Here is a 27670-nt window from a genome sequence, read left to right on the forward strand (position 1 = left end):
AAATAACTTAATTTTGGAGAGACTTGCGGCTAGTACTATTGGTTGGCTTGGCTCTTGTATGTTTGTTCGAAGCATCCTCAACGCTGTCATTTGGATATGCAAAACTCCACTCAGCATCGTGAAATTCGGCTTCATCAGATGTGGCTGATGTATCAGAGTCCTCCAAAACGACAGTTGGTTCAGAAGTTGGCTCACGTTCAGATGAGAGAAGTTCAGATGGAAGTTGTGTGTGTCTCTCGTTCGCAGAATTAATAAACTGGTCCCTTTGTTCTTTTGCCCAATCCCGTGCATTCCGATACGCGGATGCACCGCTCCGAAAGGTATCTGGGTTATCTGTCATCGCAAATGATCTTAGCGAAGTCATAATATATTCAGGACGGCCATCGCTTTCTCGAGGGGCGGTGGGATGTGTTGTGTAGAGCTTGAGTTGACCTCCGTGGTAAGTTGACGTTATCGTATAGGCATTTTTGTCGTTGGGTGGCTCATCTTGCTTGTACGACTGAAGCTTGCGTATTGCTCGGGAGCCCAGCGCGCCATGGTAACAGGCTTGCCGAGTGGCAACAGCAAGGGATCCATCTGGGCCTTTAGTCTCAAGAAAGAAGTTCGGAGCCATCGGAAGGGAGCTCTGCGTCGATGGTAGGATGTAGTCGCTAAGCTCATCGCGGATTTCAGGGCTGAGCTGCTCAGGACGAGCGCCAAAGAAATGATCTGGTTTTGCATTTGCTAGTGTGCCATCTGTCAAAGGAGCAAGATTCCCGAATGGATAGTCGCCCCCCATACACCTAACATCATCGACACGTCCTTCTATAATTGGGATGGCCAAGCGTACAATAGGTTTCTCCTTGGACGCGTTCAAATCTGCCTCAACAAACTCTTCAAACTCACGCTCCGAGAACTTTGATGGGGAGAGGGAAGCTCGTGATTGCGCCAGCCGTTCATTGACTTCCGACCAGTTATTCGGCTTTTCCGGTTTCTGACCATCGGGGTACTTATATCCAGGGGGGTAAACACCGTAATCGATCAACTTTTGCTCAAAGTTCCGGTTATAGGCGGTAGTGCTTGTAGTCTTTGTGGTTTTATTGTTGCTATTGTTGCTATTGTCTGGAGGAGTCCCCGCACGTCGCTTCCGGCGGCCCGAACTGTTTGTGCTCATTGATTGATAATAAGGGATATGAGGATCTGGGAACTGAGCTTAGGCGTTAGTATGAGTACCAGCATGTCGCAAGAATTACATACATTCCGAAGGTCGGACAGGTCAGGTCCGCCCTGTCTGGAGAGTCTTTTGATCTTGCTCAGGCTCTCGGCTTTGCAGTTGATTAGGGGGTCGAGGGTTAGTGTCTGGTGACGACGCTCAAGTCTCGCCTGCAACTGTCGAGTGAGCGGCCGGTGGCGGAAATATGGCGACTCTGGTATGTTGCCAGAAGCCCTGTTTCGTCGATCCAACTCTTCGAGAGCGTCCTTCGTTAACCAAATCTTCGACAAACTATCCCAATATGCTGAAGTGGGCTGCCCGAGCTTCAGCCTTTTCGATGGAGGTCGTAGTGGGTCGAGATAGTCAGGCTCCTGTCGTTTGCGAGATGGTTCCAGAGAGACTGGGAAAGTCATATGGCACAGATACTGTAGGTGTCTTGATTCCAAAATACGAAAGTGAGCGAACCATCGCTATATATCTAAGAAGCGATTGATTGGGCGCGTAGCTTCGACCTTGAGGGATGTTGTCTGTTTCACGTTCCTCATTCTCTCAGCCGGAACAGAGACCTCATTAGATAAGAAAACCTGGACCCCAAAGCAAGGGAGATGCGCATACACATGCACGCATAAAGCAGTTGGTCATGATCCAGGGTGGTTTTGGGGGCGGCTGCAAGTCTCAGAGCCGGGGTAAAAGTCCTCGGCAACTTGGCATGTTCGGCCATAATGCCAAGCATCTATCGTAGTATATATCGGAGCGCGCTAATGATCGGTACGATTATGGCGTCTCTACGGGACACAGCGGAACGGCAAATCAATGCCTATAAGCCCAAGATACAATAGCAAAGAGCGAAAAATAGGCCTAATATCGATGAATGATGATAATAACTAGGGAAACAGGCCATATCTGGCCTCTATATATGGGGGAAGGCGTAGCGTACGTACGAGCCGTAATCAAACAGATCTGCAGGGGGGGAGTGGCGTTGGCCTGATACTGCCAAGACGCCGTACACACGAAGATTCTGACAGTATATATATAAAGCAGGATGACCCAATTCTTCTCATTTATATAACATTTTTGGCACATCCTACACGCCTTGGCACAATGTCACGGGTCAACAGCCTTTTCGAGGCATTAACTCTTACTAAGAAAAACCTGGAAAGTAACCCCTTCCTTGACGCAAATAGCCAGAAGGCACTTGAGTCTTGCTATTCCCTTATCCACAACGTTACCAGAGCTCCCCTATCAAGGCAGACGTTAAGCAGACAGAACAGAGCGCAGCAACATCTTAAGAACGCCTATCGAATTAGGAATACATTGTTTGTTCTTGTTGCAGTCACAGTTTCTATCAGCGATCTCGCGTCGATAAAGCACGATGAACTCTTTCCACAGCTTGAACACTGGTGGCACAGTATTTCACCTTCACAGAAACTTGAGTCATGCACACGCGAACATCTCCAGGAATTAGATGTAAAGAGAGAGAAAGGAAACTTGACTCAGGGTTGCAAGTAGTCATTCCCGCACGCAATGTTTGGCTGCTGAAACTATTATAGGGAGAACTCGTCAAAGGGCTGCTAGAAAATCTCAGCATACGCAAAGAACCTCAGAATGAGTATGGAAGCTACAAATTCGGTTCGCTAATTCTTAACAGTTCACAGACTGCTTCCAGGTGTGGATAATCGGTACGATAAGGGCCGAGGAAGTCAAGGAGTTGGGATGAATGGAATGGAATTGTCTCTTCGACTATTAGGTTTGTTGCATGATCTCGGAGGAGCACTATTATATATATTATGTTACTCTTTTTCTCTCATGTATTATATTTCAATAAACAAACTCGCACTCTCAGGAACCAACGGCATCAGACTCTCGATTCTACCTACCTTTTGTTAGCATGGGATCGCAACGAGGAAAGTATTACACTAGCCTAACTCATAGCTCCCCCATATATACATGTCAAACTGCTCCTTCCTCCGGGTTTCAACATCAGTATCGAGATATCAAGAGAGTTTAGCTATCTCTTCGTTCGATACCTCTGGGGCCTTCATAGATCAGGAGTTACGGGCGATGAAACGTCGCATTAATACATTTTTAAACACGAGTCCGGTTCGACCGTCTTTTAAAACGAGGATTCTGAGCCCGTCTCCTGCATTAGGCCCGGTCGGAAGAATATCGATGCCTTTTCCCTCAGCGTGCGAGTGAATAACGCCGTTTCCCTTATTTTGATAGATCAATACAGCAGGGGCAATCGTTGTGTCAAGGCTTTTGCCATCATAATACTCCGTTTCAAGCTTGACATCTTTCCCGTCCTACGTAAGTATAAGCAGTAGTTGAATAACGGGTCTGGATTTCTGACCAACAGTGCCTTTGCCTCCTCTTCTAGCCCTTGATCATCCTGCGCATCTGCCTTTCGGAATACAGCCTCGTTCACTTCGTTCATAGCCACGGTGTTCAGTTATAGGTGGCCGGGGTATATTTCGCGCTATGAGGATCAGGCTCCAGTTCATAGGGGTTTCTGCTTTTGAAGTCCAGGATAATGTTATGTTAGAAATATATGAAGAAGAAGAATAATAATAATAATAATATTAGAGGAACAGAATTTTTGTTGACTCGCCAAGCTTCGATTATGACAGTGAGCAATGAGGGGTTTTTGGCGGGGCACAAACTTCCATGTCCCAGGGCTACCTGTTAGGTACTCATGCATTAACTCATCTACTACTTGCTGAAGATTCCTTGCGTATCCAGCGAGTGTTCTATGCTCCACAAAGTCAGCCGCGCATTGTACTAATGTCCTTGGAGCCTCATAATGTCCCATTAAGACACGTTTCATAGATGAACTTTCCGTATCGCATTGTCCCATTAAGTATCATAAACGTCTACATGAGTTTGCCCCACAAAGCAGTTTAATATGCTCTTCTTGTCTCACTTCGTCACTTTTTGTCCTATTCTGCATTCTTAAGACCATGCCAAATATTCCGGGGCATAGCTGCATGCTAATCATAGCTTGGATATACTAGTTTTGTACATTGCACAGCGCGGATCTTGGTAAGTGTTATACGGAAACAAAGTGACCAGAATTGCAGCAGGACGATACCCATGCGAGGGTGCAGTTGAGAGTAATTGGGATTGGGATATCGCGGACATAAAAGGGAGCAAGATTCCCCCAAATCCTGAGGCAGAGACAACTATTCAACAAGATCAATTCCAAATTTCCAGATACAATCATCACCATAGCCCAATCCACCCCCTAGATTCTCTCTTGCCCAATATGACCCAAACAAAGAAGCCCACTGGCCAAACCGCTGACGCCCCGCCATCACCTCCCAGCAGCCCAACCCATGAACAACACCGCAAGTGTACCGTGGAAGATGGACCTATGGTCATAAGATGCTTTCTTCTGCCAAACCAATGTTGACCTAGTCAAGTTTCCCCGAAGCACCCACATTCTTCCCCAGCTACGACACCACCTTCCGGATACTATAGTAGCCCTTGCGTCCCCAAGTTCTTAACTGAAAGCCGCCTCGTCGATGCCCTTGAGAAAGCTCTCCTTTCCATCCAGAAAAAATCAGACGCAGACCAGAACAATGGTGCGCCAGGGCCAAACGGAAAGAGCAAAGAGGAAGCCAAGCAACCTAATAAGCCAAGGATCCGGGCGTCCAAACTGGAATACAGAACCGTGGAAGAGGTGTAAGTAAGCCTCAATGCCGTGGTTATATGCAACTAACGTATGGGTAGGTGGGATGAGAAGAAGTACAAGTATGAGATCTCGGTGACAACCGAGGCCCCAGAGGTCTCTGAGTTGGATGAGTATGAGTTCGTGGTCCGCTCACGAATCGGTAAGTAAGAAATCGATATTTGCTGGCCACTGCTGATATCCTGAGGTAGATAAGCATACCACCAAGCCCACGGTTTACATAGACGTCAAATCGGAGGGGCTACGGGACATCTTGAGGGATGTACTCCAAGACATCAAAGCAGTGAGCCTTGATGCAGAAATGCCCTCGGTATCTCAGCCCACTTCATTTTCTCTGTATATCGCTGACCAATGATCTATGTTAACCGCAATTTACTGTTCAGCCTTCTTCCAAAGCTGGAAGCCTATGAAAACCACGCCGACAAGACGGAATCAGGCTCTGGGGATGCTCTCCAACATCTGAACAAGCTAATTGAACACATCAAAAAGGCATATAGCGAGACAGTGAAACGTTTTGACTCACTCGTTGCAAATGACAAAATCACGTACGACTTGCTTTAGGCACTGTTCAGGCCGGGTGAGAAAGTCTACTCATTATACTCCGGGACCGATAAGCCAAGGGCCTTCACTTTTGACTATGGCGCAGAAAGGAAAGACCAGCAGGGCGTGGAGTTCTTCCACCTAATCGGCCATTACTTTAACTTCAATAGCAAGGTGTTCGGGCAGGTTAAAGGCGGCGCACGAATCAATTACTTTCCAGAAGCGGTATACATTAGCAAACTTAAAGCTTTCCCCCTCCAATATCACCCAGCAAAGGAAGACGTGGAGTTTCGCCTTCGGAAATGCGGAAAGAAGTTCCTAGATGTGATGTTCGGTCGACACTGCCATTATAAAGGAGTTGCCTTTTTCGAAATGGAAAATAGGAAAAAACACAGGGTGCCCATCAATGGAAGGATCATGGTTGACGCCCACCGGTTCCAGCAGGTCAACCCGGGATATCCCAAGCTGCTGAGCAAAATTTCCAGTATCGACTTGTTCAGCGGTTCCGTGGATACTATCTTTACAGAGCGAGTCATGTCATCCGGGAAGAAAATGAACGACCTATCGGAAGACAACCTCCTTGTCTTCGCGCCCACGATGCTTGGATTTAGCCTCGACGACAAATTCTGGGGTAAGAGACAGAGTCTTCTAATAGAAAAAAAGAGTTGTACAGCTGACCTAGTTAGGTGAATTCGCGATCGAAAACACGAGCAAAATTGAATGGTTAGACGAGCCGTTCAACCGTTTGGTTATCCCTCCAAAGAAGAAGGACATCATGCTTGCCGTCACCAACTGTTACTTAAGCCCAGCAAATGAAAAGAAAAACATTCAATTTGACGACTTTATCCCGAAAAAAGGGAAAGGAGCCGTTATTCTTCTTTCGTAAGTGGATGCCTCCATTATCGAAGTATATACTAATAGTTCATGCAGGGGCCCCCCAGGAGTCGGCAAAACCTTGACTGCAGAAGTCCTAGCTGAGAGCAAGCGGCGGCCTCTCTATTCGGTACGTTATTGGCCCCGCGTAGGGAGCGGCTCGCGCTAACTTCTTAGATAACAACGGGACAACTATCCTCCAATGCTACAGAGCTGGAAATTCAACTTTCCGAAATATTCGAAACAACAATGCTTTGGGGCGCAGTTCTCCTGTTCGATGAAGCAGATGTCTACCTGACACAGCGCTCGTTGGAACATATCGAGCGTAATCGCCTTGTAGCAGCCTTCCTTCGAACACTTGAGTATTCCAATGGAATTCTGTTTTTGACGTCTAACCAAGGAGAAAGTTTTGACCAGGCCATTTCGAGCCGCATCCACCTTACTTTCAAATACGACGACCTCAACACTGACGCTAGGCGCGAGGTTTTCAGACAGTTCCTACGGATGGACAACGGTGTGGTAGCCAGCGTCGACGACGACGAACTGAATGCACTTGCTCAGGCCAAGATCAACGGGCGACAGGTATTTAAGCCCAGTTTCAATACAAGGATGACCTCTGACATTTCTTAGATCAAAAATGCCATGTCAGTTGCACATGCCCTGGCAGTGAAGGACGGTAGCGGCCTGAATTTTTTTCATATTCGATCGGTGCTCGGTGTTAGCGGACATTTTGTGCCGGAACCAGGCTGCAAGGCACTTGGAAATGGTTTATACGATTAATTCTGGCTCCGGTTCCTCCCGCGAATTCGATCGAGTCAAGGCCCAGGGTATGTACCCGATTCGGCTTGAATTGCAGTGTTATTCGGACTCGTGTTACTTAAATCGCGATATATTGTTCCAGCCTCGTGTTACTATTATCCGTAATGTATTCCTTTCCCATATCTTGTTAAGTATGAGTGCTGTCCAGGGTTCTGCCCTGTCCTGTCCTGACAGGAATCCCGAAGGTCTTGTGGACCCCTTCTCGAATGTTCTATGACGTTATTGGCCACGTTTAAAAATGTGTTCCTGCTTCCCGCCGCCAAGGTGCACCAGGGATCAACCCAAAAAGGTTAGTGTGGGTCTGCTCATGCCCCAGTTTTGCCATGGTAGGTGGATTTGTAGAGCAGGCGGGGAGGTCAGCCAGGCGCGCCACTATAATCCAAAGGAAACCACGTACCTACCAACACGGGTTATATCGCCAGCTAGGTCAAGAGGAAAACCGCATTGTCTGGTGTAGAGAGGCTGGTGTAGGCGATAGCACGGCCCGGTGAGATAAAAGTAAAGGGACGGGCTTGCATTAGATAATCCGGGTACTAATCTAACGTCGGCCGGGGTCCGGCCCTAGATCTCTCTCTCGAGAATAGATTGCTTCTTCTTCTTCTTCTTCTCAATTTTACGTCCGACCCAGCCGGTAAAGCTTTTGATAAAGCTAGGTTTGTTCGCTACATTGTCCGTGTCTTCTTGTATAACGAGCGACTGCTAGAATGAGTGATTGTTAGGATGAGCGACTGCTAAGTATATGCTAGTGCACACTAAGAAACCACGCTGAAATGAGTCCTTGGCCCAAACGGGAACAGGGAACAGGGGCTGATGACCCGAGTGGCCCAATACCTGTCATGGAAATAAGTCAGCTTTCCTAGGGCGTCTGCGGGCATAGGGCCAGGGTCTAAAGCCCGGACCTGTCTCCGGCACAGGGACCGAGGCGGGGTGACTGGGGCCTTTCCGTGTCCTCAATCCGCGGGTAGGAGACCGGAGTTGTTGGGCTATAGTGGTCTATGGTCCGTGGCCCTGGGACCTGCCAGGCTCGAAGAACGCGGACTCTTGGCCATGCTAGCCCACAGACGGGGCCGGCTATGGGTCCGATTGCCTTGGCCCCAATGGAGACCTAGGAACGCCACTTAGGACAATATTTTATATTTTTTTATAGTTCATCCTCTTCCTCCGCTGGTTGATTCTCAAGTCCCGGGTCCTCGCATGCCCCAGTTTTCCGCCGTTTTCGAATGTCGAACACTGTGTTAACAGACAGAGCCTTGGAAGGCCCCATGGAAAGAACGAAGGCAGCTGGAGCTGGTTGTCGATATGACAGTACGTACAGGTCAGTTCTGCGAGAAGAAACGAGAGAAGATGCCGCGAAAACGCAAAAACAACAGTACCCAATCCTCGCCAAAGAAGAAAGCAGCTTCTTCAGCTGCTCTAGTGACGACACAGCAAAGCACTTATACCCCAGCTCCAGCTCCGGCCCCTGAAATCTACACGATCCGCGTATGGCGGACATACAGGCACTTTGGAACCAGTCCGCATCAGGAACCGATGTCCCTCCGATAAAACTGGAAGTCAAGACTGCAGACGCAGTCGCACAAACAGTAATACCTACACCAGAAGCACCTTCGCCGCCAGAGCAGCATGTTGTGGACACGGCAAATAAACCCCCTCAAACCACAGAGGAGACCCCGCTATCACCCCCCACGGCAGAACAGAGACCCAAGACCTACGCACAGGCAGCCACGACCAGGGGCCCAGCACCCCCAAAACCGAGATCAAAACCAAAGAACCGAACCGATCTGCGAACCGATTCGCGAACAACATCAAGGGATACCAACCCAACACCAGCATCACTGCAGCGATTCACCCTGATAATGGAGACACAGGTGGGGGAGGACTTCAACCCGGTCACAATTCGAGATAACCTCAACAAACACCTCCCTTTCCCTGAAGTTGTCGGAGTTGCTCGGTCCAGACAGGGTAACTTAGTGGTGACCTGCAGAAGCACAGTGGAGGCGGTTCTTAAATGCCAGCACCTTTGGATGCAGGACTGCCACCAGTCAAACGGGTCCAGGATGAAGACAGATGGGCCAGACGAATCTTGTATCTCAAGCAGCCAGTGGCTGCTAGCACTTTGGAACAGGAGATCAGAGACTACAATTCAGCCAAGCTTGCCGCCGCCCCTGGGTTTATCGGAACTTCCACGGTCATCTTGTTCTTTGCAGATGACAGGGAAGCGCCAAGGGAGCTCTACTTGCTGGGCACTCGCTTTAGCCTAGCTAGGTACAAGCCCAAGCCAAGGTCAACCCGGCATGGAGTTCTATAGAAATGGACAGAAAAGGACACAAGGACGGAACAAACGTAGGCCCCCAAGACGAGGCTCTAATTTCGTCTGCATGTAATAGAACACCATAGATTAGACATAAGGGTAGAGATAGTTGTGGTAGCCTGCATATCCCCCAGGGGAGAGGTCAGGGTAAATGAAACACACACACACACACACATATAGTAACTACTGTACGATCCCCGTTATGCCAAATAGTTAGAGTTAACTTTGATATAAAACAACTAAGTATTATCTAGAATAGAAGTTGAATAAAAATTTATCAGAATATCGTACGTCAACGGTATAAACCTGTGAGGGGGCCCCTCTCCCCACCTCAACTCGTCGTTGAATACGCGGAATATTTTATACCGCATATCTAACTGTACATCGGTAAGCCAACACTTATTGCAGTTAAGGTCAGGTATGAGAAAGATGTGCCAAAGAGCCAATATAAAATATGCTAGGCCATAATTAGTCGTCGTTGAGATAACAGGTAGGGGTCACTAACACCTGAAAGATCAATATCCTCAGTCAGACAGCCTTCCAAGCACCCTATGTCTGAGGAATAGGAAGCGTACTGAAAGCGTAGACCTCTCACCCGATAAGATGTTCCGAAATTAACGGTATAGAACACCCGGATATATATCAATTCATCACTCGGGATAAAAGACTGGGTCTCTTCTCTCACTTCTCCTAATATATCTGAAAATCCGTTTTTGTGGAGGACCTTGACCCCACAGATGTATTTGGATGAAGCCTCACTATATACCGTGATGCTAGACACGGCGGTGAAATTAGCGGAGGAAATGAACACTGTATGTGGTTCGCTAGTCCCGAATTCAATAGTTGTAGTTGGATATTGTGCCGTTGGTAGGAAAACATTAGTTGCCGTGTGTCGTTGCTCGGGCTCCCGCTGTAAAGCTCCGACAACGGATACACCTTTTATTTCCTTAATAGTGTTAGCTCGAATAATATATACAAAGGAGAGCAATAAAATAATGGGTTATTAACCGTATGGGCCATGAATGAACAGAATACCCCATTAGGTGATAACGCGGCATGCCATTCTTCCACTTTTGGATTCCCGAAGATAACACACCTCCCAAAACTCGTGAAGAACTAGCAATCTAGGTAAGCTTTTGTATTCAGATATGGAATAGGAGATTTTACCTTGACCGCTATGGTCTTATCTGACTTCGCACAGGCAATTCCGACAAACGTTTCCTTCGCCTGGGCGTTGGTATAAAACGAAAGCTTAGTTACCAATGGATGTAGATTGCCGAGGTTAAGCTTAATGCTTCCGAAGTCGAATTCGAAGCCCGTAATAACTTGGCTACTCGCATCCACGAACGCACTTATGGCATTGGCAGTTTCTAGCTGCCTGTCAACGAAACTAAGAGGTAATATGCCTTCGACGGGCCCGCAGTCTGCCAGGACAACCGGTACTAGCTCCTCAGGCGGAAGCCCGGATTTCCAGGAAATGGATCGGTGTTGAGGCAGGCCTGTGCCATGGAGCACTGATATTGCACGGATTTTAAAGGACTAGTAACAATTAGCAACGAATCCCACATTGCGAATAGAAAGAAAGAGAAGACATACGTCATATGAGGGTACAAGCCTAGTAGAACATTCGATAGGCCACTCCATCTGAGTATACACAAGGTCGTCCGAATCGAGAGTAGATCCATGCCAGCACGCTTCCCAAGAAATGTTCTTCACCTGCAAGGCCGTAAAGCCTTCGGCATCTGATACCAGACGCAGGCCATTAAGTTCTCTCGATGATATTGTAACCGCTGATTCGCCTTCATACCCAAATCTATTCAACTCTATCTGGAAACCGCACAGGTAACTGCGGTCAGAAACATGGCTAAAGTTGAATAATATTTTGGGTATTGGATAAATATCGATGGCGTTTTCCATCAAAACCTCCGGCGTCGACAAGGGGAGTGAAGGATTTGCCTCCGTACAAAAGAAGGGCTGCTTCATCTTTGAAAGTAAAGTTTCGACATTATCCCAAACCCTACTGTAGTTATCAATGCTTGGTATAGAGCTTGCTCGATGATAAAGATTCCAAAGAACCCTCTCGATTTTCCTTGACACTTCTTTCCTTGAGCCTCTAAAGATTGGTGACCTGTAAGCAAGATATCTTCGCCCGAGGCGAAACCATACTCTGGTATCTGGTTTTACCCCAGCTACTTCTTCCAGGTGATATACGTCCGGGTAGCTGTTCAAATGCCCGTAGATAATCTGGATAATCTCGTGTGGAAGGGAGAATCTGCCGAAAATGCCGCTCGTGCTTTCTAAGGATTTTTCCGCCAGTTCGGGGCCGATACCCTCCACTTCATTAGGTATTCCAGGGCCGTGCGGATACCGTATCGGAGTAAGAAAGGGCGCCATATCTTGAAGAAGCCGGCAAAATCTGTCAAGCCATTCAACTTTGACCCCTTCAGATCCAAGGGCCTTTGTCACAACCAACCAACAGAGGGAATGCGTAGCAACGCCTGGTGGCATAAAGGCTGTTGAGGGGCTAATGAGCGGGCCAGCACCCTTCGCGCTATTTTCGAGTTGTAGAAGCTGAAACGATGCCCTCCACGCCTCCCTTCCGGAACATTTTGAGTCGATGGTCTTACCACATAGAACGCAAGGTCGACAGTAACCCATACCTTCGGGTATGCTTGTATCAAGTATATGGTGAGTAAGTATGCCGATAGGGAGCTTTGTGAACCAAACAATTCGTGCACCCACCCCAAGCCAACTCCCAACCAACTTACCAACCAACTAGCCAACTTATCACATGATCCACCAGTCAGTTATTTATCTTAAACTAATTTGTCCTAGTTACATCAATCACGTGATATTGTACTATATCAAGCTACTAAGTGACATCGCGTAACGCTGATTCATTGAGGGAAGGTTCCTCAGGTACATATTTTTATGGAACTAAAACATTTGCGTTTTTAATAACATCAAAAACCCGCCTCATAGCTGCCTCATCTAGCTTAGGGTCCATATAATCAGCCGCCAGCGGTGTTAATACTGGGTTGCTCCTCGTTACCTTGTACGCCATCATACGCGTACCCACAACCCGAAGAGCAAATATCTTCATTTGACCCTTTGCTTGGCCATCTTGGAGAGTGGTTCTTGCGTAGCCTAATACCTGCTCGTCTGTGTGGTTGTCCTGCGCCATACTTTGATGTTCGGGTTTTGCTTCGACGACGACAACCTCGATGAACGCGCCATTCGTCCAGAATCGCTCAATAACAAAGTCTGGACGGGCGCCGGTTGTCTGGCGTTTTTGAGGAGTTACAATCCAATTGTCGTCGGTAAAGGTGTTGTTGAGGAGACGGTCCCATAGCCCGGTTGCAGAATCCTCGTTCGCGTCTTGCGATGCTCGGTCGTACTGGACTGCGAGGGCATTTGTGTCGATCAAACCTCCCTGTGACGGCATAGCGGCTATATACACTGGCTAAACTTAGCAACGAGCATAACGAGAATCTATAGCCGACTTACCAAATAAGCAGCAAGATACGTAGGAGAAGGTCGGTGGGAGAGCGATATAGCCAAGGCCCGACAATTAATAAAATCAAAGAGAAACCGAGCCTTAGCGTGCTGCTGTTTTTACCTTGGGGAGGGGAATCGGTCTTATATGCTCGTTTCGGGGTTATGGGGAAAGAAGAGGTAGAGACCCTACTAGGAGGTCTGCCACTGCTAGGTGTTAATTGGGGGAAAAAGGTGAGTCAAATCCGATAACGTTCCGTGTGATGCACGATGAATAGTGGCAGATGAGGGGTAGAGCCTGTCCACGCGGCGGCAGCCTTGAATTTAAAACCTGGAATAAAGCTGTTTTATATTTATTTGATCTCTACTGTGCAGAAATACAATACTTTCTCCTTCATATTATACAAGACGGTCGCCTCAGAGTATACAGCTATAGAGTATGGGTCCATAATTGCGGCCCACTACCACAAGAACCTCAAAACACCCGTGCGGCGATGCGAAGCGCCGCAAAGAAGTATACGAAAGAGGAACCGAATAGGTAAAGACTCCAGCGGTTTAAGGTTTTACCGACTCCAGAAGACACCACTTGTGTAACTCCTCGGGTCTTGGCATCGGAAAGATACACCAAAGGGAAAGAACCTAGCGGCGATCAACCTAAAGCTTAAAGGGTTTGCAAGGGCGCGATGTGACTTCGCAAATTTGTGCTTACAAGCACCAGATATATCCGTCCTTTATAAAATATATGTATGGTATTATCTTCCACTCCACGAATCGTGACTATATTACATTAACATCGCTGCTTGGCCATTATTAGCCTATTCCCCGCTCGTATTATTATCCATCACCACCGTCCAAAAATAATTGTTAGAAGGCGTTTCTGGCTGGGGACGTGGCGGCGTGGTTTCGACAAAGTTAAACTTGATCTCATCGGCTCGTAAAGGCGGTGGCATGTCGGCCGGATATGCGCCCTCGTTTCGCGAAATTGGACGAGAAGCTGCGGCAGTAAACCTGATATGCTTGCTAGCGGGTTGAACAGCAGTGGTCGCCGTCATTGAGGTCGGCTGATTACAATCTGAATTTCTTTGTATATACCTGTGTTCGTCCCCCGTATATGTATCCAGATTCCTTGTTGTGAATACGTCGCCGCAGGCAAGGCAAGGTGATGCCATGCGCTCAGAATCCCCTGCTTCTCTTTCCGCGGCGGCTTGAACTATGGTATTCTGGTTAGCAGCACAGCGCAGATGCTCAGAGTGGTCGATCACCTGTCTGAGGGGGAGCCGAGCATCGCAAAGGGGGCGGTGAAGGCCGTACTGCAGCATAATGGCAGAGATATTGTCTATTAGGATGGTTAGTCATGTTTAACTGATAGCTCGGGTCCGTCTCACCGTTGTATGTTGCCTGTAGATCGTCGAGCAATCCTGATATCGCTCTCACAAGCAAGTGAATGGATTTGTACTTCTCCTCTTGGTGAAGGAGGCCGTGAAGTGCTGAGAAGTCCTCGTACCGAACACTCCAGAACGTGCTGCGCAGGAAGGAATATATCGCACTTGACCCACGACAGCAGGGGTAGAGTGTTTCGTAGGTATAAGCTTTTAGTGCCCGTTGAACTGCGTGATAAATGCATTGTTCGTTGGTAAATCCTTCGAGTTTTAAGAATTTTGTGATTCTGCCTCTATGGCAATTTCTTACGTCCCAGGCCTCCTTTGCTAGCGCAAAGCTGCGTCCGGCGAAGAAAGCACGGAGCAAAATTTGGTACTTCGATTTCTTTACTGCCAGAATGATATCTGTGACGCGGGGATCCTGCTTAACCCGTTCCCATTCTTTACTCGTCAACTCCGGTGCTCGAAGACAGTCGCGTATATCATCCAAAGATCTTAGAACAGCGTCCAAGAGTTTAGCTGGGGAATCTGGTGTTTGCGCACTCGGATGTTGCTCTATGAGAGCCAGAGGCCGGATGCCACCGCCAGGAAGACGAGTGTCCTGGAAGTTGGCTTGGGAAGGGATTAGCCCCAAATCTGTGCCTTCTCCGCTTTCTGGACTGGGTTGGAAAATCGGCTCCATTGTGAAGTCGATAGCTGCGGTAGGGCAGAGGCCGTCTTTTAACCCAGCCCGGTCCCGGCCGATGGTCACGACGATACTACCATCGGGAGGTGCGCTCGCAGGCGGTTGAATTTCGTTACCGTCGCCATATCCAGGCTGAGTCGCTGGTACAGAGAAGGATCCACCGCTACCGAGGCCCCGGCTACCCAGGCCCCGAGTGCAATGTTTCTTGTGCGCGCCGATACCTCGTGTATTCCGGAATCCTCTGCCGCAAACACAAATATACTCGCCGGACTTTGGGTCCCATGACTGGCACACAATTTTGTGTCTCTCCCAAATTTTGTGTGGAGGGCTGGAGAATGATGTTCGGCAGCGCGGACAGAGAATATGCCCAAGCGGTATCTTCTGCCAGGCATTTATGTCTTGGGTCACCGATTGCTTGCGAGGATGTCTGCCCATACTAGCACTTCCGTGAGCTAAACAAGCAGTTTAGGACGGGCTGCCGGGAAACCAGATTATAACTGACAAACATACCTTGAGGGAGAGTGTCCTTGAAACCGATCACAGCGCAGTCAAGACTGGTCGAGAGAAGGAGTTGTGGTTTGTAGACGGAGTACCCCGTACGCAGAAAAGGCGGCCTTACTCTACCGACAGCAAGTAGACAAAGGGAATATGCTTCAAATAAGGCCGAACAAGAGCCCTAACTCACTAACCCCGGACGATCGCTAGCGCCATAGTGGACAGCTGGGATATACCCCTGGTGACTCCCTCAATAGGGTGATCGATCAGATTATTTGTGGAAGCGAGGATCCGACTAGATTGTTCCGGGGGTCCGGCGGCGGTCAGGATCTTAAGCACGATATGCCCATGGCGCATCTGCAGTTGCCGTGGCTTTTCATGCAGCCTAAACCAGAACCACTGCGGTAGAAACCTTGGGGAACTAGATATCTGGTTGCGGAAGTTTATAGCCTGACGACATGTAACAGCATAGCAGGTACAGGGTATTCTATGACTGCCGACTTACGCGCTTACTTTCCTCACAAAGACAAGATGAAGTACACGTTGAATTTCACGGTGTCAGTACACACGAGCAACATAAAACGCGATATGAGTCTACGGGTATGGGTAGACATACTTTGGCGGGGCGGAGAATTGACCATATTGCTAATAATAAAGGAAGTATACGATGCAAAAGATCGCTATAATCGGCACGGAGTACAGAGATCAGGGCCTGGAATTGCAAGATAGTTTAGAGAAATCCGCGTACGTCATAGGGAAATAACTGACCTGTTCCTATACAGGAACATACAGTAAACCACGAGTTGTTGATTGTCAGAAGCTTCTAAGTACATGGCTGTTGGCGACATGACGTAGTTAACGTGAGCCCACCATGCGCCGCGCGCCTGCCCTTAAATTACACGAAGCCTGCGCTTTTCAGTTCATTGTGCCATTTTCTCCATAAAGCACAGGAAGCACAGGAAGGGAGTCTTTAAATACCAAGGATGAATATCGGTATACCAACTCTCTCCCTTCCAACCCGGGGCTTGTGGTCAAGGCGGTCGAGGCAGGTTATAAGGGATGAGATCTGGGTTAGTTATCCGGGTCATCGTAAAAGTTATACTATACAGGTAACGGACTGCGAGGCCATGACGTTTGGTTTTCAGGCATGCCTTCGAACTGATTAGAGTTACACCTACTTAAAGACGCCATCAACAAAATAATGCAAGGGCTGGCTTACATGCTCATAATCGAATCGGGATCTCAAGCCGCTAGCCAACGTATATTAAACTGGCCAAGAGGAGATAGCGAAATAATTGGGTATAGAGGATAGATTAGTCTAGGAATCTGGCCTAGAAACGTTACAGGCAAAGGATATTTCATTAATGAGAAAAAGATAGGCAATACATTCAGAAGCGTCGTGAGGAAGGCACTGCTATGCGTGATCACGTGTGAAAGGATCTAGAACTGTCTGTGGAGCCCCGCGGGTAGAGTAGTTATCAAACTCAAGATTCTACGCTAACATCGCACCAACTCGCTCCTGCCATATGAGATAGGCGACCTTTTTAAGGGGATACATAGGTACGGAGTTTTACCCATAGCTTCCCCTCCTCATTCTCAAGCTTTAAATCCGAAATATTACACACACATCCACTTAAATTATTAACCCACTCTTCGATCATACTCCCATTCTAAAAATGACACGCCACATGAGTATTTCTTTCATAGTCTCAAAACTCTATATAACATGCTAACGGCCCGAAATAAAATAGAGCACACTTAAGCAGGAGGTAGTTAAGAGGAGGGAGGGTGGAGCGGAGAAGCCTTGATGCACATCCTGATAAATCGTTCACAGATACCTTCTATGTTGTTGACGTCTTCGCAATGTTCCAGGCTAAATTGGTACCAATACGAGTGCAAGTCCGCTCTAAGCAGCTCATCTCTCCACTTATCCGTGGCCTGCGGGATATCTTCTGCTGTGATGTTCCAACCTGAACCCGACATCACTTTAAAGAAGAGCTCCCCTATACCACCAGGAGCACCATCGAGTAACATCAAACGTTCTGGCTGCAGCCTCGGCCTAAGGTCTCTCACGGTGAGTATCCTAGTACGGATGATTAGCGAACTTATCATCATTGCGATGCATCATCACCTACAGGGCGCCTTTTTCATCCTTGCATGTTGTAGGAAACATGAGATCACTATTAGAGGTCAGCCTGCATCCTCGCCACTCAAGATCAAAGATTCCATACAGTGGGAATTGAATTGCAGAGGCAGATCCGAGTGTCAATGTCTTGAGTTTCTCGTGTATGCAGATTGGCTGTCCCCAGTCAAGCTTATCGGGTACCCCGTTAGTGTATGAGAACGTCGTCGTGGTGGTAGCCGATGAGTCATTGATCGCGAACCAGATCTTCCATTCGACGGTGACTTCTCCAGTAAAACTTTTTCCTGGCATTTGCGTACTGCAATCAGGAAGCAGCTGATGAAAATAACACTGCGTGAGGTCCACACTGTACATAGCTTGACGACTTTGAAAAGGTGGTGGACTAGTTCGGTAGGAGTGAATGTAAAAGACTACGTCTGAAGCATACCTGTAGGGTATCACTCCTTTTTATGCCGGCCCTCTCCATATTCCAGGTCAATCCCCCGCATCTGTCAATGCAGAGATGAGCAAGGGCCTAGACGAAAAGAAAACATGTAGAGGCCAGCTCTGCTACACGCTCGAATCCTTATGTTGATGCGTTGACGCAGATATCTAAACGTCTGGATAGACTGCGGAAATGTGACTTGAGAACATTCACGTGATAGCTTCTATAGGCGATCCCAAGCATCCTGCAGGTGCCTGATGCAACGTCGTGGAACCGCTTCAAAAAAATGTATGAGCGTGGGGCACTTGCTTTATTAATAATATAGATTACATGATAGACAAAGATGGTTGCTACCTAGGTAGCCTTCAGCCCGCGCTCCTACTGCAGCTCGAGAACTTCTGGCTCCGTTTTCTTATGTGCTACCGTCTTGAGTTGCCGTCCTAGGATAATATATCCTTCTCTAATGTGGCGAGTTTGTCATTATTTACCTCCTCGACTAGCTAGGTTTTGGCATGCATACCCGTATGCCGCGCCATCCTGCTCGTTCGGATCAAGTTTTGCATTCACAGTGTTGGCAGCTCCTGGGTGGTGGGGTTGTGAAGCTATGAGGTGGTTAGGTACTACTTTGGTCTGCAGAGGGTTAATTCAATTGTTTGATATTTTGAATGGAGGAGGCAAGATACGTGTACATACTTCCCGATATTTCACAAGGTAGAGTTTCAGAGCCTCTGCATAGTTTTCAAATCCTAGCGAGGTCATGGCAAATAGGATGTCTTCTCCGTTAACAGTCTTGCGCTTCTCTCCCTGGCACTTCTCTGAAGCTATAGTCCCACATTATTAGTCCCAGTGCCTAATGTATCCCTGTCTCAAGTCGTGTGACATACCTTCGCTGGTAATGAATGATATAAACTCACTCACACACTCCTGCATACACTCTTTCGCTCCCTTTGCGATTATAGCATTCTCAGGCAAGGCAGCCTTCATAACACGAGTCACTATAGCAAAATATTATATGTTAGCATCCATTCGCTTATAAGTATAGGGTATTTGGTGATTTGCCCTGTAGCTAGATTTAAGGTTGCAGTGCATCAATTGAGGAGATACAACAGTTTCATGTAGAGAAGAGCTCGCAGTAACAGAGAGTGTATTTCTGCGTGCGCCGCCTATCTGGGAGAAGCATCAGGGACAGAGGAGCAAACCATTCGCAATTGGGAGCCACTTATCCTGCTCTTTCACCTTGAAGTCGTCCTGGGCCTGCGCTTGTGAATCGTGTTCTCTTTCCGCAGGCTCAACCCCAACTCTAAAATGAGGAGTGGATGCCAAAGACATGGCTTGTGTGTTGGTTTGGCTATGTATATAGACACCCTCCGCTTGATTCGACACCTAAAATATACGTGATGAACGAGCCCAGACTTGCTCCCTTCTCAATTTTCAGAGTTGAAAAGCACAAGGGGCGTTGTATCCAAGATAATTATAAGCTAGCAGAAAGGCCGCAAGCTAGATTTATATAAGTGAGCTGCCCATTGGCAATGCCGATGCTGCATGTGCATCTGGCATAGCACTTTGCGCCTTTGCGAACCATTTGCAGCTCCCTACTACATAATGTGGACCATCACGCTCGGAGTGGGGAAGTAAGCGGTTTGTTAGAATAAGCTGCGGTTAACAGGTCGAACAAAGGCGCTGTGACGATATGCGGAAGAAGTACGTATTCAAGTTTCAGCCGGTGGTCCCGGGTGGTCCGGGGTGGTCTCGAAAGCGATGTGCTAATGGAGCATCTGCAGTTGCCGTGGCTTACTATGCAGCCTCGAACCATCGATCTCCACCGCATCGTGCACGAGTGCCCCAGGCCCGGAGAGTGCCTTGGAGTCTCCTTCCCCAGGGGGCCTGGCTTTTGGGGTCGGCCGCGGTTGCAGTCCCTATTCGTCTGCTTATCACTTTTACTAGTAACTGCTGGTTCATAGTGCAACATCCCGTGTAGTCCAGATATAGAGACAATCATGTCTACATACTCTAGAATGAGATATAAAGGCCGTGTTATTTCTAGCCGTTGTCGTGCATTACCCATCCCATCACCCTTCACTCAAGCCATCTATACTTATGATTCTAAACGTCCAGCCTCTCGAGGACTCCCGCGGAGCATACGATACAACCGGCGTACCCAAGCCCCAACCGCCGCAAAGCGATGAAGTGGCCACCAAAGCGCCGTATTCAGCTACTAACGCGCCATGTCCGGCAAAAGATGCGCAGCTCTATGCCTGCAAAAATGAAATGTGTGTCGCCATTATGCAAGTCCCCAAACAGCAATTGAGACCCTAGCGAGCACCCTCCAGACAGCTCCGTGTTCCTGGCCCCAGACAACGCAGAAAACACGCGTGTTGGGCTTAGCCAAAGATTCAACGGTGTAGCTGCGAAAAAGCCGTTGGCCCCAGAAGACGTGCGTAAAGCCTTCCTCGAAAACGAAACGGATAGTGGAATGCCTCAAGCTATGTACGATGAGCGGTGGGGCAACAACGCGTGTATCTGTCGAACACGAAAGTGCACGGAAAGGAAAAAGTTGTACCCCAAGTGCCGAGGGAGCTCGAGCGACTGGGCCAAGGGCGATATCTGGATTGACTCAGAGTTCTCGGCGTGGTAGTTAGCAGAAGGGCCAGCGAGCAGGTTGGCATATATACGTGGATCTGTCAGTTGTTTTCGGGATGTAATATAGATGATAGCGGCTTCATACAAAGTTGACTGAGGATGCTTGTATAATATTTAATACGTTGAGCGTGGATAGTTGAGCGGATAAAGCGGGGCTGATAATTTTGATATGGACAACGTATGATTAATGTGCTCGGGAACAAGAGTATTTAAGCGCCCGGAAGTTAAGCGGGTGGGTCAGATCAGATCGACGCCGTCCGTACTACGTAACATAAAGTGGGGTAATCAGAAACCTTCAGCAAGGACATGCATCTTTGTCACAGCACGGTAACAAACGAGAAAAATTGAAGGCAAGCAATAAAACGTTCTCATTCGCAGTACGTGGTGCCTGGGACGAGTAGTTGGGCTCGATATATATCCAACTTGCATGTTGCAGGTTGAACGTACGGAGAGCTCAATGAAACCAAGCAGGCCGGCCTTACATAACAAATTCATGTACGTTGATCGATTGGATGAGTTCGCTCGTACTAAAATTAACCTGAGGCTTAACATGCTGCTCGCCAAGCGGCCATGTAACCGAGTTATTGGGGGGGTGGCCGGCGTACGACGGCCGGTTGTAACCAGGTTATCTGGTGGGAATGTTATAACCCTATCTAACTTTGACCTTCTATACCTACTATAATTATATATACAAATAAACATATTTAACATTTAGTTATTATTATATTACATATAAACTTGCGGCATATGTTCCGGTTAAACAGCCTGTAAGGAGTCCGCTGTGATGTCCGGCGACCTTAACGCTGTGTAAATCCTTGGGTACGATGCTGATCACTGTGATAGCCCACGGGGATGTAGCCGTGGCCTTGCATTGAGCTACGGGGCTCGGGGTAGGTGGGGGCGTAGTCTTGTAGAAGCTCTGGGTCGGCCGTCTCATCAGTAGCAGTATTAAGCCATTGTTGGATACGGTCGACATTAACAGGCGGTGGAAGGCATTCGGCGCAACCGCATGGCAGTGCTTGGGGGGGGCATTCTTCTCTAGGGTTCCACCATTCGCCGATGGGGGGTATGGCGAGGATTGGTCGGGATTGATCGGCTGGTACCCCGTTGCTGATAATATAAGGCGATGGTGATAGCATTCGACGCTTCGTGTTCTTTTCCAGTCCGTGCTTACTTAGATAAGTTGAGCCACGGTCAGCGCCTTCTATCGCTTGCGGGGTTCGTTCCCGCTTTTTATCTCTGTTAACTATATAAACCACGGTATTTGCATCTATCGTCACGTTAGCTCCATATGAATTCCGCAAATTATGCCTATACCTACCTGCTTCGCCCCTCTCATAACTCTCTTCCGCCCTTCGAACCTTATAAATCTCATCTAGGATACCAAGTCTCTCGCGGGGTTTTTTTTGACTTTGGGCACCACGTCCGGCCTCTTCTAGCTTGTTGGCAGTCATTCCATTATTACCAAGCTTACGGAAGATATGGATAAGAAGGCATATCCGTTCCGGCTTCAGCAGGTGATCGGGTTCACGATGGGGGACTCCAGCTGGCCACCAGTCCGGCTTGGTCTTCTCTGGGTCCCCTTTCTCACCGGGTCCTCCCCGTCCTCCATTATAAGGATACTTCACTTGCTTGCGTGGCTCGATAATCTTAATATAGGCCTTCGCTATTTGGCGACAGTTGATCTGCTGAAAGGCTTTAAAGGCAGATTCGTAGTAGGCCTCAACTTTCTCCTCATTTCCTATCTCAAGGGGTACCATCTCCACACTATGCGGTCTGTTAGAAGGCTCCTCCGGCTCGGTAGTGGAATGGTCCATCTCATAGCGACGCCTCTTCGAGCGAGAGGGGAGCGCATCTTCGACTTTTCCTATCGGGAACTGCATTCCTTGGTAATATTTTGAGTCCCCTAGTGTTCCGTGTAAGTAAATAACATATCAAGCAAGCAGGGGAGATTCATACCAGACAAGAAAGGCAGATGGTAAACGTTAGCCCCCGTAGCTTGTGCGAGCAAATCGCCAAATTCAGAAGTGAATACGGGACCTTTGAACTCCGGGAGAGATGTATGGAAACTGGGCTGTCCAAAGCTGTCAATATCTAGGTGGAAAAAATGCGGTTTAATAGTATGCGAGAGACAAGGGTATTGGATGCCTTCCCTAGGGAAGCTGAGCACTCTCCCAGAAACAACCATTATGTTGAAGGCTCGAAGTCAGGTTCGGTAAGGTTGCCCTATGCGGTGAAAGCCGGCTCTAGAGGGACTGAAGAGTGCAGAAAATCGAAGGCGGTATCAGATAACCTGGGTTTGTGGGAAGGGAAGTGCGGTCGGTCGGGGAAGAATGAGATTATTATATGAGAGTATTATATGATAGTTGGCGGATAACATTATCGTTTGTTTCTGTCAGACACGGATCAGACAGATTTCCCTTGATGGATACTAGAGCAATTCTTGGAGCCGGCATGCAGAAAGACGAAAGATGTACACCAAACCCAGCGGGTGGTTGCATCAGGCCCCTGGCCAGAATATTACACCTAGCTTCTCCTATCATGCTCGCGGATTACATTTGGTTAGGAGGAAACCAGGGTATCGAAAAAGAAACAACGGCCTGCACCAGCAGCTATTGATAGCCATCGAGCTATGGTACGAACCTTTACCTGGTCTCCGACGTCGTGATGAACAACCCAGAAAGTTTAGAGGCTTAGGATGGTGCAGGGAAGCTCAAGGTGCTTATACAACGTGTGTCTATATTCCGCACGCGCTAAATCACGTGGTGGATTTCTCAGTAAGGACACTTCGGCCTGCTATTAGACAGCTAAGATAGATAGACTGGTTCTGGCAGAAAAAGCAATTTCGGAGCATACACATCAGCATGGCGCTGAGGCTTCCAGAACGTCGCCTGCTGACTCACCCCAGCGGCTATGCACCCCCACCCACGGACCATGGGGGTCATGGTCTGTCCCCCACTTAGAAAGACCCAAAAGGTACCTTGCCCACTTTTCCTCATGCTGAGGTGCCTTCTCCACAAACACCGTCAGTAGAATAAACGTTCTATGAAGGAAACCCGTCATGAGGTTACGCGTGTGCGGAAGGCCAGCCTCGAGCAGCTTCAGACACGGCTCTATTCCGATCTGCCATAGTTTTTCTTGTAGCTGGTGGCCTTCTGGCCAACGCCTTAAGTTGGGGGGGGTCTCGGGGTGCTGTGTAAGATCCCAAATATCGATATACCTTCTGGTGAGCTCGAGGTATGCGGAGGCGGCCGCCGTCCAGTCAGCTGCCGTCCAGTCAGCTTTATCCGCCTTGGTAATTGACACACACGCTTCTTCCGCTTGACGGAGTGGATCGGCCTGGGCGTTGTGTTCCCTTCGAGCGTCTTCGCCTAAGAGGCGCTTTCTCCCTACCTCGCTAGTAATGCCTGCGACCGGCCGAGAGTAGCATTGTTGGGAATTCCAATACTTGTAAACAATCCAATCGAAGACTCCGTCGCGTAAGAACCCCTCCTCGCCGAAAGCGCTGCAGAAAAGTTGACGGAGATAGTTGTAGTCGGGTTCATTGGTACAGTCAGGAGATTTCACGTACTCCAAGCAGACTTCGAACGCTCGAGGCAGCCCTTTACAGAGAACTTCCGCCCGCGTGTCCTCCATTTGCCGGAGAATGTCTTCGTACGGTGTCTTCGTAAGGTCGATCTGGAGCCCGTCCCATGGCGCTAGCCTGCGGCACATATAGATGAGCATGAGTGTGAGCCCCTCAAGGTCGGAATACCGGGCATCATTACGCCGCGGGTGTTCCGTGATCAATCCAGCTACCTCAACAAGCGTGACCTGATTTAAGGCCTTTACAGTGCCCAAGGCAAACGCACCAGGCCGTATCCCGCCGTGAATGAAAGACCGGCGATGAATGACCTCAATGCGGCTTATGAGCTGCTCGGCGAGGAGGAGGACGGTCTTTAGGGAGAACGCCCTACACCATCCCAATAAACCCTCCAAGGTAGGACCGGCGAGGCGGCAGACCATGAATCTATACCCGTCTTTGGCGCCATAGCGTTCGACCAGGGGAAAACCAATTTCCCCCGAAAAAGATAGAAGATTCTTGACCTCGCGTTCAAGGGACGGTGCGTCCGTATCGCGCGCCTCCAGCTTGATCATCACCTTACGGTCGTCCTCTAATAGCCCAGCACCCTGGATCTGACGATAACCAAGGTAGACGTCATCCTGAATGTGCTTAATGAGTTTATAGCCGTCAACCGTCTCCTGGAGAAAAGTTAGACGAGTTCGCAAAAGCTTCAATGGGTAGTCATACCAGAGGGAGAGCCATTGTGCCTTGTCGGGAGTTGGTTTATAGATATATCTGGGGAATTCAGGACAGATCCATTGTGCGCGTAGAAGCTTGCATAGAGCAAGATGAATAGAAAAGACAGGAATTCGGTGAGCTTTATATGCTGTACATGCCTCTAGCTCTGTAGCGAGGAAATGACATCTCAAATGCGGCACAAGTCATATATCGAACTCGACTAATATTCCAGCACATATGCCAAGAAACAAATAATAACGCCGAAACAGAAATAGTAACGTATTTATCGCAGAATAAGATTTTATTCTTCTCAATCGAGGCTCCAGTCGTTGTAGCTCTCACTGGCCTTCACTCTTGGCGGCTGCCGGGGTCCGCTCTCCTCCATCTTTCGGTATTGTTCGAACGTGTCCCGGTCGCGATTCGGGATAACGGCTAACGCCTGTTCACATAGGAGGTACTCGTGTATGCTTTTGAAAATCACCTTAACACGTTTTCCACCTCTGGAGATCACGGCCCAAACAAAGTAACTCCCTTTGACGTGTTCAATACCTTCATAAATTTCGACCTGGTCAACAGCTGTGGAGTCATTGATAGCCTCTCGGCTTAAAACTAATTAATAAGTTGGCCGCAAGAGTAGAAGTTGGAGTACATGAGGGTATACCTATAAGTTTCGTAGGGCCAGATTGAGGCTTCAAAATCCGGGGGAATATTTATTCCGCCCATTGCAACAGCTGTCTTCACTCCTGGCATCCGCCGCAGCTCTTCGAGAGAGCAGAGCCCAAGTTTCTCCTTACCGAGCTTGGTCTGAACCTTGATTAGCGCGTCGTCACTATAGACCTTATAAATTTTCTTGACGTGCTTAACATCATTCACGTAGAGGCAATCCCCGTCAGATCTGTGATCCTTAGCTTACGTAGAACATTGATTGATTGATTGATTGATTGATTCATAGACTGTCCCAGCCGCCCTTGTGGCAGCTATGCAGCGTGCAACTATAAATACAGGTATTCCCGCCCTTTGATTCCAGGATCAAGCTATTCGCGTCCTGAATTGCTTTCTTTTCCACTCGAGCTTAGATATCCCTATATAAATAGTCTTCTTACCGTTCCGTGTCTATGCACTTGTTAGGCCTCTCTTGGCCTTCCTCTGCTTTTGTCTACCGTAGTCCCCCTATCTGTTCTATTTCTCTGTGTCTATCAGGCCTCTCCTGGCCCTCCTCTACTTCTGTTATTACTAAAATTTACTCATTAACGCTAACTATACTAGAGTAATGTGGACGGGACAGTCTGGAATTAACCCAGGAGCCCAGTCCTTAAGATCATCTTAGCTGCTTGCACTGCCATAGATGGGCTACAGAGAATTCACTTAATATCCACGCATGGGAGCTTGCCTGCCCACATCTGGTGTCGTTTGTCCGCCCAGTTTCAGCATTCCAAAAGGATATGCCGCACAGTCTGCGGCCCGTAGCCACATTGGCATTTGTCGGTGTCAGCTTTGTTAATGGCGTGGAGGTATGCGTTCAAGGCAATCTTGCCTGTACGCATCTGTGTGATAGCCAAACTGATCGCTTGGTGTGTATCTCTATGGGTGTCGAGGATCCCTTTTCCTAGTTGGACCCTAAGATTAAAGAGGTCCCTGCCGTGCTTGGCCGTTTCCTAGGAGGTCTCCTATTTGCGTTTCATCGTTTAGCGAATAGTGGTCTTTGTGGTTGCTATTAAGATCTGTAGCTAGTCTGGCTCTAGAGGTTGTCTAGTATCTATTTCTAGGTTTAGGGTGACGCTCGCGGCTTCCTTTGCTAACCAGTCCACTTCTTCGTTGCCTAGCACCCCGACATATGCTAAGATCCAGCAGAACTGCAGCTCCCACCCAAGGCGTTAGAGTTCATTAAGTTCCTATAACGCCTCAGCTAGGATATACTGGCCCAAGGAGTGTCTTAGGTTCCATATGGCTTGGATGGTGGCCTGGTTGTCTGTGAAGATTGCGCATTTTCTGGGAGCAATATTAGCTGCATATACGTTGAGTACTATTTGTAGTGCCAGTATTAGGCCCTTAAGTTCTGCCGCGTAGACCGTGGAAGTACTAGATATTCCTATATACTGAGTCCATCTTGTGTTGACGCTGTTGACTTAAAGCGTGGGTGCTACCGCAGCTGTTCCAACGTGGCCGTTGATGCCGCTTTTGTCCATGTATATTTATATGGTTGTGGGTTCTATGGCGTCGTGCTCCTTAATTACATCTTCTGCAGTTTCGGCTATGTGGATAAAAGGGGGAGTCCACTACGGTGGTACAATGTGTAGTTGGCGTTTCTTGAGCTGGTCGAGCCACACCTTATATTTGCGTTCTAGGATGCCTGAGAAATGGTCAAGTGGGCTTTGTGTGTCATTCCTCCCACTATTGCCCTCGGTTACTGCCATGTCAGCGTGTGGCGGGGATGTCCATATACACATAGTGGCTTCCAGCGCTGTCTGTTTGAGTTGTTGCTATACTGGGAGTAAATGTGCTTCCACGTCTACTACCGCTCCGGCGGTTGTCTAGAAGGCACTAGTAATGATTTGGGCTGCGCGTCTTTGGATCTTCTTAATGGTATTTACTATGGCGCTGCCTCGACCTCTGTAGCTACTGCCGGGGATGTGCCATGCAAAGCATCTATAGAGCATCTGGGGTACGATTATTGCTCTGTAAACCTGTCGGAGGCTGACAGTCC

General features: G+C 48.3%; 8 protein-coding genes across 8 annotated transcripts; 3 read left to right on the forward strand and 5 right to left on the reverse strand.

The window, feature by feature from the left end:
* Window positions 1–7: 7 nt before the first annotated feature.
* Window positions 8–1605, reverse strand: GIQ15_01642 (uncharacterized protein; the record flags this gene model as incomplete). The annotated part of the gene is made up of 2 exons (XM_033549059.1): window positions 8–1186; window positions 1237–1605. 2 exons carry the CDS (start codon window positions 1603–1605, stop codon window positions 8–10), a joined length of 1548 nt encoding a protein of 515 aa, XP_033410010.1.
* Window positions 1606–4454: 2849 nt separating this feature from the next.
* On the forward strand, window positions 4455–7073 carry GIQ15_01643 (uncharacterized protein; the record flags this gene model as incomplete). Its single annotated transcript, XM_033549060.1, has 9 exons — window positions 4455–4542; window positions 4612–4873; window positions 4922–5022; window positions 5072–5190; window positions 5442–6051; window positions 6107–6302; window positions 6351–6423; window positions 6471–6875; window positions 6924–7073. 9 exons carry the CDS (start codon window positions 4455–4457, stop codon window positions 7071–7073), a joined length of 2004 nt encoding a protein of 667 aa, XP_033410011.1.
* A 1523-nt stretch (window positions 7074–8596) lies between these two features.
* On the forward strand, window positions 8597–9420 carry GIQ15_01644 (uncharacterized protein; the record flags this gene model as incomplete). Its single annotated transcript, XM_033549061.1, has 2 exons — window positions 8597–9074; window positions 9143–9420. 2 exons carry the CDS (start codon window positions 8597–8599, stop codon window positions 9418–9420), a joined length of 756 nt encoding a protein of 251 aa, XP_033410012.1.
* A 4313-nt stretch (window positions 9421–13733) lies between these two features.
* On the reverse strand, window positions 13734–15834 carry GIQ15_01645 (uncharacterized protein; the record flags this gene model as incomplete). The annotated part of the gene is made up of 5 exons (XM_033549062.1): window positions 13734–13938; window positions 14011–14254; window positions 14304–15434; window positions 15493–15536; window positions 15668–15834. 5 exons carry the CDS (start codon window positions 15832–15834, stop codon window positions 13734–13736), a joined length of 1791 nt encoding a protein of 596 aa, XP_033410013.1.
* Window positions 15835–17250: 1416 nt separating this feature from the next.
* On the reverse strand, window positions 17251–19373 carry GIQ15_01646 (uncharacterized protein; the record flags this gene model as incomplete). The annotated part of the gene is made up of 7 exons (XM_033549063.1): window positions 17251–17560; window positions 17613–17657; window positions 17709–17918; window positions 18565–18674; window positions 18738–18865; window positions 18929–19039; window positions 19244–19373. The coding sequence occupies 7 exons, from the start codon at window positions 19371–19373 to the stop codon at window positions 17251–17253; spliced, it is 1044 nt and encodes a 347-aa protein (XP_033410014.1).
* Window positions 19374–20141: 768 nt separating this feature from the next.
* On the forward strand, window positions 20142–20679 carry GIQ15_01647 (uncharacterized protein; the record flags this gene model as incomplete). The annotated part of the gene is made up of 2 exons (XM_033549064.1): window positions 20142–20314; window positions 20361–20679. The coding sequence occupies 2 exons, from the start codon at window positions 20142–20144 to the stop codon at window positions 20677–20679; spliced, it is 492 nt and encodes a 163-aa protein (XP_033410015.1).
* An 802-nt stretch (window positions 20680–21481) lies between these two features.
* GIQ15_01648 (CK/CK1 protein kinase) lies at window positions 21482–24990 on the reverse strand (the record flags this gene model as incomplete). The annotated part of the gene is made up of 5 exons (XM_033549065.1): window positions 21482–21954; window positions 22006–22590; window positions 22644–22778; window positions 23588–24926; window positions 24976–24990. The coding sequence occupies 5 exons, from the start codon at window positions 24988–24990 to the stop codon at window positions 21482–21484; spliced, it is 2547 nt and encodes an 848-aa protein (XP_033410016.1).
* Window positions 24991–25276: 286 nt separating this feature from the next.
* Window positions 25277–26366, reverse strand: GIQ15_01649 (uncharacterized protein; the record flags this gene model as incomplete). The annotated part of the gene is made up of 3 exons (XM_033549066.1): window positions 25277–25568; window positions 25628–25861; window positions 26332–26366. The coding sequence occupies 3 exons, from the start codon at window positions 26364–26366 to the stop codon at window positions 25277–25279; spliced, it is 561 nt and encodes a 186-aa protein (XP_033410017.1).
* Window positions 26367–27670: the final 1304 nt, after the last annotated feature.

The sequence above is a fragment of the Arthroderma uncinatum genome (assembly GCF_011692745.1).
Source record: "Arthroderma uncinatum strain CBS 119779 chromosome Unknown scaffold1, whole genome shotgun sequence".
Taxonomy (NCBI): Eukaryota; Fungi; Ascomycota; class Eurotiomycetes; order Onygenales; family Arthrodermataceae; genus Arthroderma; species Arthroderma uncinatum.